The sequence below is a fragment of the Poeciliopsis prolifica genome, unplaced genomic scaffold, assembly GCF_027474105.1.
Source record: "Poeciliopsis prolifica strain line A6 unplaced genomic scaffold, Auburn_PproV2 SCAFFOLD002, whole genome shotgun sequence".
Lineage (NCBI taxonomy): Eukaryota > Metazoa > Chordata > Actinopteri > Cyprinodontiformes > Poeciliidae > Poeciliopsis > Poeciliopsis prolifica.
The window spans coordinates 10,539,012-10,555,682 of record NW_026562377.1 but is presented as its reverse complement, the minus strand read 5'-3'; the positions used below and the strand labels follow the sequence as shown (position 1 = coordinate 10,555,682).

At 36.9% G+C, this 16,671-nt stretch overlaps 2 protein-coding genes across 6 annotated transcripts in view; one reads left to right on the top strand and one right to left on the bottom strand.

The window, feature by feature from the left end:
- Nucleotides 1-480: 480 nt before the first annotated feature.
- On the bottom strand, nt 481-5,484 carry ddx59 (DEAD (Asp-Glu-Ala-Asp) box polypeptide 59). Its single transcript, XM_055020370.1, has 8 exons — nt 5,446-5,484; nt 4,368-5,188; nt 3,868-4,050; nt 3,679-3,768; nt 2,967-3,218; nt 1,448-1,600; nt 1,115-1,243; nt 481-939 (listed from the first exon to the last, which is right to left on the bottom strand). The coding sequence occupies exons 2-8, from the start codon at nt 5,166-5,168 to the stop codon at nt 679-681; spliced, it is 1,869 nt and encodes a 622-aa protein (XP_054876345.1). The 5' UTR covers nt 5,169-5,188; nt 5,446-5,484; the 3' UTR covers nt 481-678.
- Nucleotides 5,485-7,376: 1,892 nt separating this feature from the next.
- The window catches only part of camsap2a (calmodulin regulated spectrin-associated protein family, member 2a), a 38,880-nt gene continuing 29,585 nt past the window's right edge, over nt 7,377-16,671 (top strand). For all 5 annotated transcript variants that reach the window (XM_055049724.1, XM_055049714.1, XM_055049696.1 and 2 more), the window contains exons 1-2: nt 7,377-7,980; nt 11,811-12,070. In XM_055049724.1, coding sequence (XP_054905699.1) covers nt 7,842-7,980; nt 11,811-12,070 — 399 coding nt within the window. In that variant the 5' untranslated portion in view covers nt 7,377-7,841. The remainder of the gene's footprint in view (nt 7,981-11,810; nt 12,071-16,671) is intronic.

Below are 16,671 nucleotides of genomic sequence, written 5' to 3'. Positions count from 1 at the left end.
GGACTCAGACTGAAATCAAATCATGCTTCAAAATCTCAATATTTTAGAACCTACTCATCCCTTGTCATACTGTTGCCAAGTATCCCAACTGACTGTTTCTTTTCTTTTAGTCCTTGTGATATCATTGACGAAATACGCACATAGCAGTTATTTCATTTGTAGTGCACTTTTTAGAAATGCATTTTGTGAAATTCTGTGGAAAAAGCCAATCTACTCAGCAGTGCTTTTATTGTCAGGGTACATTTTTAAAATCACACTACTGAGGGGTATCTTTAAAAAAAATACAAACTATTTGTCTCAAAAAGAAACAAATTAGTCAAACTTCATTTGTTGAAATAATTTTACAAAAAGATAGATGGGAGTAATTTGCTCATCACAGCTTCACCCCTAGCAGAGGCAAAGTGCCACCTGAGTATTTTTGGGTCAAACAGCCCCTAATCCTATGATAGAAGAACTTCAAAAAATAAACACAACACTTGATAAAAATCACATTTTTTATCAATTGGAAACTAATTGTATAAAATGCAAAGAACATTTTAATTTCATAACTTAAGTAGTTGTAGCTCCATTCTCACAATAATTACAAAAAGGGATAGTCAAACTATAAACAAAACACAAACTTAGCTTTTAATATCTTTATAATGAACAGAAAGCCCCAGTACAGGTTTGACCAATCAGTTACTTCTTGCGACGGTCATGTTTCTTTATGATGTCCATGAGGTTGTTTTTAGTAACCAGTGTGTCGTCATGTTGCATCTTGTTCTTCTGTCTTTCCCTCTTCTGTTGTTCAAAGAGGTATGGTGAGTTTAGGAGCTGAGGGGGCAGGATGGACCCAGTGGGTTTGACCCTGTTCACCACCTCCAGGAACAGCCGTTTGTTGTTGTTGTTCAGGAAGGTGATAGCTGTTCCCCTGTGTCCCAGCCTTCCCGCCCTCCCCACCTGGTGAGGAAATATTAAAGATCAACTCGAAGACATATTCTGTTTTCCATTTATATCCAAAATGCTACAAAAATAATAAGAATTAACAAAATAATTAGATACTTTTTAAAACTTTAATGTTCTATTTATAACCTATATAGTAATTTTGAGTGAAGTATGAGATTAAGTCACTGACCTGATGCACGTACTCATCCATTGTGTTTGGCATGTCAAAGTTAACCACTAATCTCACGTTGACAAGGTCTAGTCCTCTGCCCAGCACACCTGTACTGATTACCACTTCAAAGTCTCCATCCAGAAGACCCTATAGAACCAGGACACATTTTACACAACAGAAACTTGACAGACTGTATGAGCTTTACTGCATCTAAAAATACTACGATGAATTTTACTAGATTAAAATGTAGAATGATGGAACATTGTTAGGTTTGTGGTTGAGCAACTACAATTATCAACTCAGGAACATCAATCTTTTTAGTATCAATATTCAGCATGCCATGAATCTCACCTTAAGGATGCGGTTGCGCTCCCTCTGGTTTTTGTCAGAGTGAATTGCTACAGCAGTTAGGCCCGTCACCTTGGCAACTGCCTCACACAGGAGATCGGCACCCAGTTTACAGTCGACAAACACCACGACTGGAGGCTGGAACAGTTTGTTATCCTAGGAGGATGGAAACTGTACTTATTACAACCATAAAGTTACTGCACTAACAGTATGTATAGCTACAGTGGCCATATTCAGTAAATTAGAATATGTGTTCCAATGAGGCTCATTTATCAAATTTAAGGTACCTTTTGAAAAGAACGTCCATTAAGCAAGTATTAAACATACTTTTCAATAAGCCCACTGATTTATGAGTTATTTCCTAATAGTCTGATGTAATGTTTTCATCTTAAATATTATGTTTTCATTACCAGCAAGCAGAAAAAACAGAAATAAAAGACTGAAGATGTCTGTCATTAATCTATGTTCCGTTGAGTGAATTTAGTTACTAAAATAAATTAACTTTTCAATAATATTTTCATTTATTTAATATTACTGGGGGTTATTTAGCCATTTCATAGTAAAAAAAAAACTTCAGAGTCCAAATACAAATCATCAATCATATGTTTGAGCTGGATTTGCTGCTATTAGAAAATAGCAGCAAATATAACAAGCCAGGAGAAACTTTAAAAAGCATTAATAAGTGCTTTAAAGTTTTTGCAAACATAATAATAGTAGTAATAATAAGTAATGACTTGAAAACCACATTCATTGAAATACAAAAGATAGACACTATATAATGAAAGTTTATAAAATCAATTTTCTTCAAGTTTATTGAAACAAATGAACTTTTCAGCCATATTTCAATTTATGTTTGGAGTAACTGATTTTCTTTTTTTTTAAATCATATTGGCAATTTGGCACCATAGTTTTGTATTTCTCATACACTTCCCTCTCTCTTTACAGAGTTATTTTCCACTTAGTACTGAAATAGTCCTAAAGTCCTTCTAAAAGTGAGGTTATTCTCAGGTAAACTATGGCTTAACAGTTTTTCCCTAGATCAAATAGAGCAGACCTCCCTCTTCTTTCTTTGGATAAATGTTGTGGGCCATTACTTGGATTCCTGGACTGAGGCCATGGCTCCAAGGCTGTGGTAATTGCAGTATAAACATGGTGTTAAGGGAAACTGGTTGTTGGAGTTTAAGGAATTCCTACATACAGTTGCCAACAAAATAAATATGCTGGTACCCGTTCATGTTAGGACTGGGAGATAAGTACAAAGACCAAAAATTTGGATGTGATTAGCAAAACAAATGTCAAATCTCCAACTACAAAACGTCTTGTGCTACTCTCTTAACAAGTTGAATTTATTCTTTGTTGTACACCAAGATATTTCACAAAAACAAAGACCAATTGTAAAACCTAAGCAGGAAATGGAGATAAGGTTGCAGTGACACTCTATCCAAACTTTCTCCTTTTACCCTAAAACTTAAGCAATTTTTGTCTTTAATTTTTACAAATAAAATGAAAAAATATAACTTACATTAAGAATTTCAAACAGCTTCTTCTTCTTCGAGGGTTCCTCCACCCAAAGTAGGATCTGCCTGACGTTAGCACACGGTTGGTTCTTTTCACCAATAGCAATGCGTACAGGGTCATGGACCAAGCGAGCAGCCAACTCCTCCGTCCCTGCTGGGATAGTGGCCGAAGCCAGTAGAGTCTGGTGTTCCTCTGTAACATGCTCCAGAACCTCTAGAACTTGTTGCTGGAAGCCCATTTTCAACATGGTGTCAACCTAAAGGATACACCCCAGGAGTCATGTTGTGAAAGGATTTTCAGGATATAATAATAAAAGATTAGCTAATCTTTGTTACCATGGAGTAACATATCTTCGAATACCTTTTCACCACCATTATTGACTTGTCTCTGAAACTGCAAACATTAATCAAGAGGAAGTGCCAAGCTAAGACAACTCTCCTTTTTAAAGGGCCTATGGTAACTTATACTTTTTAAACTATTGTACATTGCTACAACCTGAATTTTCTTGGTATTTTATCCGGATTTTAAATGATAGACCAATACAAATTAGAAAAATAACACCTGGTCTTTCTGGTCTACATAGAGACCACAACACAAGTGCACTCCAGAAAAACATGCTTTGCCTAGTTGCAATGACACTAGGACAGTCTACCATGTTGTTTCGTGTTGTAAAAATGACAAAAGGAAAAAGAGGCATTATAATAAAGTTGCCATACCTCATCAACCACCAAAATTTTTACTTTGTCAAGTGTAAGTGCCTTTTGCTTCAGGATTTCAATGAGCCTCCCAGGAGTAGCGATAACAATCTAATGGAGATGAAGAGAAACCAACATGATGAGGGAAAAAAAATGCTACAAAATTTTACAAAACAGCGCTTTCATTGGACAGAAAAACAGGGACTTTACTTTGATACTGCTCTTGAGGCGGTGCAGCTGTGGGGGAAGAGGCATGCCTCCCACAAGCAGTGCTGTTCTCATGTTAGGGATGCCCATCACCAACTCCTTCGCCTGTCTCTCGATCTGTATGGCCAGCTCTCTGGTGGGGGTCAGGATCAGACCTAATGGGCTGCATACGCCGTGAGTTGCTTCCTGAAAGTAACATTGAAAAAGAATGACTCCGTTTCTGACATCTTTCTGTAAAGGAAGTTAACTAAAAGAAAGTTGTGCCATTAGATGGAGTATGTCCATATTATTTTTAGGCAGTTAATCGTAATTTAAATTAAATACGTAACCTAGAGTAAACATACACAAATCATACAAGCTTTCTTGTAGTCCCAATTTACAAAATCCAGCAGACATCTGTCTCACCTGAATGGCATGTTTTCTTTCCTGTTTTGAGTATGGGCTCATATCTTAACATGTTAACATTAAGTAACATTAAATTAGATTACTTCATGTTACCATACCTCTAGTGCTCTCACAACCACAGGCAGCAGGAAAGCAACAGTCTTCCCTGATCCTGTGTCAGCGCTGGCTATCACATCCCTCCCTGTGAGGCCAACAGGCACCATCTGCATCTGGACCGGAGTTGGAGCCTCATAACCAGCTTTTTTCAGGTTGCCACTTAACAGGGGTGGAAAGCCACAGTGTTCAAACTCAACAATAGGTCTTCGGACATCTTTTCCCTCGGTTTTAATGCCAAGCTCCAATCTAATTCGCTCAACCTGTTCATCTGTGAGGCCTGAGATGAACAGATCTTCCCTGTAGGAATAGCCTGCTTCACTTGTACCCAGATTTCCGGCTGGATGGTGAGGTTGAGAAGTCCTTTCATCTGTGTTTTTATCCTTAACATTAAAGGCATAATCTCCAGCCCTAATTCCCATTTGAAGTAAATGACTGGCTTTGCATTCAAGGCTGCAAACATCATTATCAGTAGAATCACATATGTACTCCCCATAACGTCCGCACATCACACAGACAGGCTCTCCTGGCTCAGGCCATCTCTGGCTCTTTTTGAAAGATTTCACTGGTTCCTCTTCTTCTGCGTCATCTGAAGACTGAGCTTCAGATTCGCATTTTGCGGCCTCTGTCAACTGTTCATCTTTGTCAGCCTGTGTTTTCAAGTCTTCCAATGTTTCATCTTTCTGCGTGGATGCCTGCAAGTTTCTTTGGTCACAATCCTCTTGATCAGTCTTGTTTTTCTTATTTAAGCCGTGGCCTGGATCCTGGACAGGTCTCTTTACTTTCAGTGCTCTGGGCATAAACATTGAAGCGGTGGAAATAGGGCCTACGATGAAGAAATGTGAAAACAAATTACTATAAACACAAATAATAAAGGGTGAATAAATTAGAAAAGATAGCGCCCCGAACGGCTGCTGAAACTTTAAAGTCCTGTAAAGCCACTCTAACGTTGTAGGCACAAGCGTTTTTACGTTTAGTGTTATATATCTAGTAACATTTTTTCACCAATTACAATTCACAAATGTCAGGAAAAAAGTAGCATAGCTTTCTCTTTAGTACGTGGTGATAGCATGAATACCTTACCGAATCTCGTCAAATCTTCCAAAACAACCTGAGCGCGCAGTGATGACGTGTTACGCACTGCAATGTGGGTAAGGTAGTTCTTCATTTGTTTAAAAACGGAACTAAAATACTTACGAGGTAAAAGGAACGAGTTAAAGTGCATAAATGATTGCATATTTCATTTTGTGGTGAACGCATGAAATATAACAATATTTCAGCTGAATTTATCTTAATGATTTGATTCTAATTTATTTTTAAATTTTTGTTGTCATTCACAGTGTAACCAAACAGAGCATTTTTCACAGATAAATATATCGAACAGCAAAACAAAGCTGATTTGTGTGCAAGTACTGGTAAGATAAATGTAGCAATGTCCCTTTGTTTCTCAAAAAAAGTGCAGCTTAGCTTATTATCATGATTAAATCTCTAAAGGTCATAGGATAAAATGTTGGATCAATAAAACTCAAGATTAAGGTGAATATGTGTTCTCTTGAAGATGGGTCCCTTGTCTGAAACAATCTACCAGGAGGTGTTTGAGATCTTAACAGATGAACTCTGATTTTCTTTGCAAATAGGCTACACCTCTGAGAACTGAACATATGCTGAGGTGACAGCAAAAGGTGAAGAATGATATATGTTATGATGATATAAAAAGTCACGCAGAAAAATAACCTGTTGAAAAAGCTTGCTGTTGCACTTCATTTAGATGTAGGTGTCACACGTGCTGCATTGTTTTTATTGTGCTGACTGGCAGGAAAAGGACTTTGTTATGCACTGGTAAAGGCAAATAAACATACCATACAAAAATCGAATCTAATCAAGCACCTTTTTTTTCAATATATCAATTACATTCATACAGCAATTAAAAAGATTATACTAAAGGCTAAATAAAAAAATAAAATAAAAAAAAGCATTCATTACACAATATACACAGTTGAAACAGAACGTTACATCCATCAAATAAAAAACCCATAAAAAATGTTTTCTCACTGTTTGAAGTTAAATTACACCAAACTTCTCAGATTATTCCTGATATTGACCAAATGTATGTAAAGTTAAAAAAAATCTCATAAAATATACTTTTGCTAACCTTCATGGCATTTAACATATAGGAATTATTTTTGATCATCCTAACTAACCTAAAGCAAGAAAACTGTGGTCTGACTTAACTTCAGACAGTGAAATGAGTAGCCTATGTGTCTTTTTACCAGTGGGTGCTGATATCTTGTTTTAACTGTAACTGTTCTTCACTTTAAAGAGGAAGAAAGGACCTTTGTCAACATTTTGTTTTGTTTTTTATAATGGCTTGAATATCAAAAAATAAATATGAGAATGGATGCGGATAATCTTCAGACATATTTGATGTGGATAATTTGTGCAAATTGTGCTGTGCTATGGTGTTTTAGTAATATATTAAAATGTTACGAATTTAATTATTTAAACATATAATAACAAAAAGGCACCTAAAATTAAGATAAGCTAAAAATTGTTGAGACAGTTATTAAGAAAGTTAAAAACACCTGAAAAGATTGTTTTGTGATGTTCACTGTTCTGTATCTAAATAATGGGATAAAGTATCTAAATATTTTATATATCAATATAGCATGCATAATACAAAACTAGCATGTTGACTGTTACAAATAATCTTAAAATGTCTGATATTATGAAGGCGTTCAGTATATGCTGCTGTGGTGCGTTCAAGATGCACAAATAGAGAAGAAAACTAATTTAATCAAACCATGTTTGTTGACCTTCAGAAGAAAGCTCTAATAGTAATATTATTTTATAATTAAATAATTAATTATTAATAATCTGCTGAACCCATGTCTGAAAATTTACGCAATAGCTTTTAAAGCTGTGAGGAACTCTAAGAAGTTGTGTTATCCGACTGAAATAGAAGGCACCACGTGCGCATGCGAACTACCCAACAAAGGTGCAGGACTGGAGAACCTCGAAGCGGTGAGACAGGACAACGGCAGGGGATAGGTTGAATGAAAACGCAAAGACAGAATAGCCAGGTTATAATTACAATGTTCTGTAGATATGTAAGAAAGAATCCGTCTGCTTCACCACCAAAATAACAGTGTTCTCTCTTGAGTCAAAGAAAAATTTTCCCCCCCCGTGAAAACCTCGAAAACCTGTCCGACGGAATCCATTTCAGCTGGTCCCACTGAGAGAATGGATGGAAAACCCCAGGACTAGCGACCCGTTCTGTCAGCAAGAGCGAGAAGGACAAAAGCACGACCATCGTGCGGTTTATGACTGGAAGAAGCTGCAGTGAAGAGTGATTTCACCTCTCCAGGTTACAGCCTCCTATTGTTTTTTTTTGTTGGTGTTTGTTTGGTTTTTTTCCCCATACATTCCGGTGGTGGGATGCTCCCTTAGGGTTGACTGCATACAGCATCAGCGCAGGAAATATGGGTGAAGTTCAGGACATCAGAGATGCGAAGAAGAGCTTCGTCGCTCCGGCCATAAAGTCCTTCGAGCATTATGACTTTTCCCGAGCCAAAATCTGTTGCAGCCTCAGATGGCTAGTGGCCAAGGCATATGGAACAGGTAGGACAATATTGTCAATTTTCTGTCAAGTATAATTTTAAATAAGAAATTTAACGTAATATTTCACAGTTTATTCAGTTCTTTGTCTGTTTTATTATTCAATCATTTCATCAACTCTGCACACAAAGATATCTGGCAGTATCTGTAGGCCTATAGACAACCCGAAAATTCCTTTTAAAAAGTAGCTCCTTTCTTTTTGTTTACACTATTATGTTTTCATTAACCCTCTTTCATAAGCCCCCTTATATTCTGTAATGAACATTTAAAAATTATTTGTTTTATAGGTGTTGCACTGTCTTAAAATAAGCAACTCTTAGCGTTCTGCATCCAAGTAAATCTAAAGACAAACATCACATTTTGAATAAAACATAATTTTCCAGCAGTATCTGCATGGAACATCAGGAGCCGATTTACGTAAGGAAACCATGTCATTGTTCCATATTGTGATGGTCAATTTTAGTTAAGCCATCACTCATTTTTTCACAATGTTCCCAACAATCACCTCAAGCTCTACTATCTGGGTCACCAAGATCTAGATTTACTGTGGGAATAAAGACCAGGGAAAGTCCATCTAATTGGCCAAATGTAATGTTTTCATGCAGAGGTTGAATGCATAATACATGCTGCAGAAAGTCTACGTCCAATCCTGATGTCAAGGAGTTTGTTGCAGTCTCAATGTTGGACTTGTTGTTATTGGAATGATGATTGCAATACAATATATTCTAGAGCTCCAGATAACAAAGTCTCTTTGGCAGTGGGATTACAGAGAACTCCATATTGTCCAGAAGTGTTTTCTTTTTAATGAGAGAGCTTGACTTTGAGTGGTGGGAGTTTAAGCATTCAGGTTTGTTCCATCATGATGATTTGCAAACGTATCTCTGACAACACAGATGAAAGTAAATGGTGAGTCAGTATTTGTGTTTAACACTATGCTTTAAATGGATGTAATGGTTGACAATTTATAGTGTCATCTGATCCAGTACAATATGTATTTTCCAGGCCTGGATGAAAAGCTAGTAAAAAACCTTTTTGCTTGCACACTTTACTTCTTGTCCCACTGTCTAAAAATGTTATCCATTCATTCATTGTTCTCTCTGTTCTCTGTTTATCCATCCATCAAGCCAGTCGGCTGTCCATAAAGTTAACTCTCTGTACATTTTGGTCCGTATGCTCAGTTGCATCAATCTTTGTACTTCCGTTTGTCTGTTCTTTTCCTCATTAATTTGTTCATCAATCAACCTACCTGCTTATCGCCATATCTGTCAATCCATCCATTAATCCATCTGTCCTCCCTTTCAGTAATTCATCTGTGAACTAATTCATCCACTCCAAATATTCTTTGCTTCATCCAACCAGCGGCTTATTTATACTCCTCTTGTCTTTTTGCAAATCTTAAGTTTTAAACCTTTGTTTTCACATTGACATTTGATAGCACTGTTGTCTGACATCAAGAAGGTAGTGGGTGAAGTTCTCTCTGGGTAGAGAAAAAAAATATGCATGAAAGCTTAATTGATATCTCCATCTTGCCCTATACGACGATATCTCGTCGTATAGGGCAAGAAAAAAAAAAAAACTAATTCACTTCTGGGTCCAAATCTTTTACCTACTTCACAAAGGGAATGAAGACGTTGTGAACAGTTGTTTAAAAATTACACTGATGTCTAAAAGCTCTTTTTTCCTGAGTCGACACTTCAATGATCTGCACAATGTTTGAACCCATTAAAACATTGTGGTTCAAACAGACAAAGAATTGCATGTGCAATTCTTTGCCTTGTTTGTGTATCTGTGGTAGACAGCAAGCCTGTCCAAGACTGAAAACTCTGGAAGTCTGAGACCTGAAACGCATAATAGTTTGACATAAAAGTAAGAAGGAACCTTGCATTGGGCACTATTTTGATGTTTTGCCCATCTGCTCTGGTGCATTCAGCGAAGCTTGGTGTGTTAGGGCTCATTCTCTCCTGCTGCTGTTTTGTAACAAGCCGGCAAACATGAGATCCCTTGCAGACCTTCTGTGTATTTTCAATCAGGACTGAATGAAATGGGTTGATTCCAAAAATATATCCTTCCTAAGGGAGCGGGATGGAGGCAGGGAAATAAAAGACAGTGAGCGGGCTCATATCCAGATCCCTGCCTACGCTGTACCAAATGTTCACATTCATCTAGTCTAACTCATTGCCGTAATGCAGGAGCACATCAAGAATATGCAAGTGTGCAGAAGATACAAACCACACAGTGGATTGACTCACAGAAAGCTGCAACATATTATACAGTGATCTCATTTTTAATGCACCAATTCATTTAATATAATTTTTTAGAATCATGCAGACACACAGATCTATTGAGAAATTAATACCTTATTTCCAGTGGTAAACGACAGGGTTTCTTTGAAGATTTATTGGATATGATTAAATAAAACCTCTTAGAAAAATATTCAGAACTTATGCTTTATTCCATTTTATCCATTAATCTTTCCAAGTATGTGTTTATTTGTCATTCCTTCCTTTCTTCCCTCTTTTCTTCTTCCCATCCTTCCCAAATCACTGAAAAAATATCTCTAAATTTATAGTCAACTTTCAAAATTAAAAATTTGCCTATAAGGTCTACAAACTGGAAAAGTCTGTGACCTGACACAAAAACATGTTGAAAGCTGGAAACAAAGTATTTGCTATATATATATATATATATATATATATATATATATATATATATATATATATATATATATATATATATATATATATATATATATATATATATATATATATATATATATATATATATATATATATCTGACCAGCCTGCTGCTCCCAGAGAACTGAATATATATATATATATATATATATATATATATATATATATATATATATATATATATTTTAATAGATTGTGATCATATTTTAATGGGGATAAAATCAGTGTCTGAATAACCTCTGGAGTCTGCATCCCTGATTCATAATCTCACAGAGTTAATCTCTAAAAGACCTTGTATTTGACCGTCAGGCAGGTGACTGATAGATTTTTGTCTGTTTATCAGAGCCATGTAGTAGACATCATGCTAAATGCATGCTGTGTTTCTGTTTAGTTCATACTATTTTCTCAGTGATAACTTGAGTTTATTATTACAGCAATCAAATGCTTCAGTCCAAAAGGCTAATTTGATTAAGTGAAGTCAGTCAGGGTGGGTTGAATAAAATTTTTATTTTTTGCACAATCAGTGAAATAGCAGTTAATTTTGGTAAGTACTTTGTCATTGACTTCTCAGAGGTGATGAACATACAGCCGAACACTCCCATGCAGCCAGTCCCTTTGAAGATACAGGCAGTGTGGAGGGTTTTCCCAGAGAACTGAAAGCATCACAGATAAAGACGAGATGAATCGATCGGATTCCACTCCTCCTGCAGTTTCTATAGCAACACTAAGGTCTATCCAAACCCATCCATTATTATCAACAGATAATAAAAACACGCACAGCAAAGAAGTTGTATCAGAAAGGAGAAGATAGATTGAATGACTGTTTGAAATCAGTCAGAATTTGTGCTTTATGTTTTATTTATCTTTCTTTCCTGAGTTTTGCTTTTGCGTTTCTTCTTTAATTTGTGAAACTAAGACTAAAAGTGAATAGATTTTTTTTTGTCTGATGGTTGTTCCATTTTTGCTTTAATTTTATTTAAACCTGGATTTTGAAAAGGATGATGTTAACATTCTAACAACCAATCATGGTTGCTCTGTGGTTATCCCATTACCAGACAGATTCCGTGCTAAACCTGTTGAGCGATTTATGAAACCTTTCAGTGATAAATTAATCTTTTTTCTGTCCCACTATTGAACAGATAGCATCCCTGCAGAACTAAAGGACCCCTTCTACATTGACCAGTATGAGCAGGAGCACCTGAAGCCCCCTCTGACCAGCCTGCTGCTGTCTGCTGACCTGTACTGCAGGGCCGGCAGCCTCATCCTGAAGAGCGATGCTGCTAAGCCGCTGCTGGGTCACGATGCCGTTATCCAGGCGCTGGCTCAGCGCGGTCTCTACGTCACTGACCAGGACAGACTAGTCACCGAGAGGGACCTACGAAAGAGGCCTCTACAAATGGTGAGATACTTTGCTTATTGTTTTTTTTGTAGGCATCAGGATTTAGACTCAAAATCTGATGCCTTGTGTGGAGGGATACTGACCAGTTTTCTCTCAGCAACAGAGGCTTGTTTTGTACACAAGTCCTTTTTCTCATTCTTATAAGAAAAGAGAGAAGCTGGACAAGCAGGTATTTTAGCTAAAACAAGACAGAACAAAAATGCTGAAAAAAAATTTTTCAGCATTTTTTTTGTTTGTTTTATCAGAATGTAAAATGCATGAAGTGCTTTAAAAACAACATGTCTTAAATGTTTGGATAACTTACAGTATTGGTAGTAGTCCTCATGTTTTTGGTTTTTCCCTGGTTCCACACAATTGAATCAGATGACGTATCATTAGCAGGCCTCTGCAGAACCTAAACATGCTGAGCAAGTAGGTGGCCTATGTGAATCAGCCGTGTTGATGCAGAAACACATCTAAAGCTGGCAGGACACCGACCTTCAAGGACTGGAGCTGGACACCCACGTTCTACAATAACTAACATTAAAAGCAACAATATTAGGAAAATGCAAAACAACACTGAACATGTGGTTATTTCAACAAAGATTTGAACCAAAGGTTCAACAAAACTCTGACTTCAACCTCTGCACTTTGTTGTTTGAGTTTTTATTTCCAATACATTTCGGATGTATTCTCCCATAATTTTGTGACTAATTTGTCAGCGTTTGAAATGAGATGGCTTTAAAGGCTTCCTGCTGAGTTTGGATGAGGTTTCCTCATTATTTTGGAGCAAAATCTCAGTAGGATGCAGTGCTGGTTCAGTGAATAGCAATTGAGATGCGATTAACGCACAGTGTGCCTGCAGTCTGTTTGTAGACCGTCGCTGCTTTTATTTCTCCTCTATGCTAGTTCAAAAGTTATTTAAGGTTTACGTCAGGGTTTACATTCCAGATTTCTAGAGAAGAAGACAAGCAGTTAGTATTTGTTTAATTTCATACTAAAATGGAAAAGTGTATATCATACACGTGTGTCCATCTGTTAATCTTTGGGAGGGTCTCTGGGTACTGGATTACCCATCCTTTATTACTTCAAAGAGTCTTCAAGTTGAAATTTGTGACCCTTTGTGAGCTGTTAGTGGGGTTCACACCAGAAACAAGCCCAGCATGGATCCTTACTGACTGGTTAGCAGGGAATAATGTAAAGCGTTTATGTGTGACAGGATTTCTAATGAATGTGAAAATGAGCTGATAGATGAGTGGGAAATGCCAAACAAGTTCTGTCTTTTGTTCTTTTTCAACTTTTTCTCATTCTCCCATCACCTCCCATATCCCTTCACACCGGTGTATAATGTTTGTTTGCCTTTTTCAGATTGCAGCATCAATTATTTACAGCCTGTCAAAATCTGACAGGGCTGCGCTTCCTGTGCTCCATTGAGGTTAGGCTTATCGAAGACCAGAAACAGAGAAAAGATTTTTCTTTTAGAAGATGTGGAGAAAACATCCTTAACCTGTGACTTCTTTTGAGAGAACAGAACACTCAGCACCTACCTGCAGTTAAAACTGCTTGCTGGAGTAGATTCATTAAATTTTGCTTCATGGCACTTATTACTAAGCATCTTCCCTAACTCAGCAATTTGTGTCGAGGGGAAGAATTTTTGGAATAAGCAAGTCTACCTGATGTCCAAAGCAGCCTCACTCAGACAGTCAGAAGACGGAGATGCTGATAATGTCTGACTTGTGTCATAACACTGCATATTTTCTGACATTTTCACTGGGTTTCTAATTTGACTTTGCTTTGGAGTGGTATTTTCTCTGTCGCTCTCTTTTTTTGTCACTGTTCTGCCCACTCATCCTTCTGTTACCTGCCATGTGATGAATTTCCGCACGTGAAGATGCAGAAATCGAATCACAGATCCCACCCACTTAGTCGCCCACACTGATTCTGTATCCCAGGCTCTATCTTCTCTACCTGATTGGCTTGTAGAGTGTAAAGGAAGGAAAAGCAGGGGTAAAGTGACAGTCTGAAAGCATGTCTCTATCATCATACATTGAAGCTTACAGAAAGCATCACTGGAAGAGAAATGTTCACTGTTTAGTTTGGACAATTCCTTTGGCTTCAAAGGCTTTCTGTGCAACTTATCCTACAGTTCCCTCCAATTAATCTGAATACAATTACAGCTACATTATTTGCATGGTGATAATGCTGCATCAGAGTGTCTTTAATATAGAGCATATGCACTACTTCAGACTATGAGTGACTTTAGAACCTAATATATGGTAAATCTTGATAAATAAAATGTTGTTTGTCTTTTCATGCATGCCTGTTTATCTGGTGTTTGTGTTACTTTTTAACAAGAGTCAGTTATATAAACTAGCTCCAGATTGCTCCTCAGATCACCGAAGCAGGTCAGAAACAGTGGCTACCATTTAATATAATAATCTGATCTGTACTGCAGCTCTGGTGGTTAATTGTTTTGCTCAAAGGCAGCTCCGCATCTCAATTATCACTGATCATATCCACCAATAGCCTTAGGAAATTACACTACATGGTACATACTGATGAAAATGATTCTACTTACTAGTGATATGATAAATTTGTGCATCACTTGAAGTCCATTTTAAATCACATCTGTGGCAAAACTTGACAAATGTTGTTTACAAATTCCATTCATCCAGTCTGAGCTATTCCGAAAAGAAAAAAAATCACTCTAGATGTGAATACCAGCAGTCATGGAAGTGTGGTACTGTACTGCAAAGTATTAACTTGACAGAATGTAAAACATTCAAGGATTTTATATATACTTGTTCAAGACCGCTCATGTACTTTAACCATAATTACACTTTAATGACAAAGAAATCTGATCAAATAATCCAGAAACTTGCAATGAAAAATTTTAATTGATTGATTTCTAACATACTGTGCTTTATATAATAAAAAAAAGTAGGTAGGTTTTGCCAAGCTTAATTTTAGTCTATAAATAGATGGGGTTTGTTCAATTGGCACATGATGCTGCAGCGGTTTTCAGGAAGACTTGTTGGTTAATTTTTTTTTTCAACTGTATCATGTAACAGATGTGAATCTTACACAGAGGCAATTTATTCATTTGTGTTTCTAAGCATGGCATATTTAAAACAGAGTCATCTGAGTAAGTAATTAACTCACCATATGTGGACCCAATATTAGTTTTCAGCTATGCAGTGATATACTGTCTCCTGTTTAGCTTGGATGAATTTGGAGGGTTAATTTCCTCCTATTATTTTACCTCCTTTTTCTCTGCCTCCATCACAACCCCTATTGGGCTGGCGCTTTCGTTTCCATGGTTACACTCCCGTAGGTGGAGGGCTGCTTTCCTGTGTGGCGGTGGAGGCAAGAGTGGGAGGTGCTTGTGCCTGCATATGTTGTGTTCATACATACAAGCACGATGAGCTTGTATGTTCTGCGTGCAGTTGAACATGTCTGATGTGTGTGTTTGCATGTGTGTATGAGGACTGTAGTGGTGTTGAAAGGCTGTGAAAGGGAGAACGCTGAAATGTTGGCTTCATCCAAGCAGGCAGATGGCATTTCTAAGACTCTGTATCTCACACTATGATACCCCTCCTTACACACACATTCAGATGCAGAACTAAAGCTTTTGTGGGGACCAAGCTGAGCATTGACTTTACACAACTGTGTTACATTAGCAGTGCCTGTAGTGACTTATGCATAGCACTCTGAAACTTCCAACTTATGTTATAGAAAAATAAATACAAGTGAACTCAATTTACTTTGATTTTAATAATCTATCAGCAACAGTGAGAAGCTAAACAGAAAGATGAACTGATGACCAGTCAAGTTATTTCTGTCTGCTTTTGGCTTAATCATAGTAAATATATTTGGAAAATGTCATAAATGACTCCCAGGCTGTGAGTTAAATATTTCTGGATCATCAAAATTGAGGATATTTTTTGGCAAGAGAGCTGAATCTTTGTGTACATAAGAGCGTAAAATAAACACTCCCAAGATCTTATGTCCAGATTGTTTAAATCTTCTCTTTAATTGCTTGCATTGTTTTGTTCAAATAAAAATTGAAAATGCTTAAATGTATGTTCCTTTATATTTTTTAAAGGCATGCATTGTATTCTGATCTGTTTTTCTTATGCATCTTTTTTTTGGGAGGGGCATTTCCAGCATACCATATGAGAAAGCTGGCTGCCTAGATTTGCCAGGGTATCTTTGCTGGATATGGTGTTATGAATGTGTAATGATCTATCACATGAGGGTTGCACATTGAATCAAAGTAGAGAAGTCACACTGATAAAACAGGAAACTGTTTTTGTATGACCTTCATGATTTTGGAATATTTGTAAACGTGAGTGAGTGTGAATGCGTGTGTCTGTGTGTAATGTACTCTTGTACATTATTGTATCCAAAGTTTTTTAGTGATCACAAATATGTTGCTATTTCTTCCCTAATAAAGTAGGAATAATTAACCCTAGATTGTTTTGATTACTTCATACTTAATAGAGTCTTATACCCATTTGTATTTTAAAATCTCTTTGATTTTCACTAGTAATAGTACAAGCATTTCTTGCACCCAGTTAATTACTGGTTGTAAAAAGTCTCTGTTTAAACTTCTGATTTTA

Bases quoted from the DNA above. Each gene is read 5' to 3' on its own strand.
- ddx59 (XM_055020370.1), bottom strand. From the start codon at position 5,168: ATGTTTATGCCCAGAGCACTGAAAGTAAAGAGACCTGTCCAGGATCCA. The intron at 4,051-4,367 runs GTATGGTAACAT...TGTTACTTTCAG, and splicing joins TGGTTGTGAGAGCACTAGAG to GAAGCAACTCACGGCGTATG. The intron at 940-1,114 runs GTCAGTGACTTA...TTTCCTCACCAG, and splicing joins TGGATGAGTACGTGCATCAG to GTGGGGAGGGCGGGAAGGCT.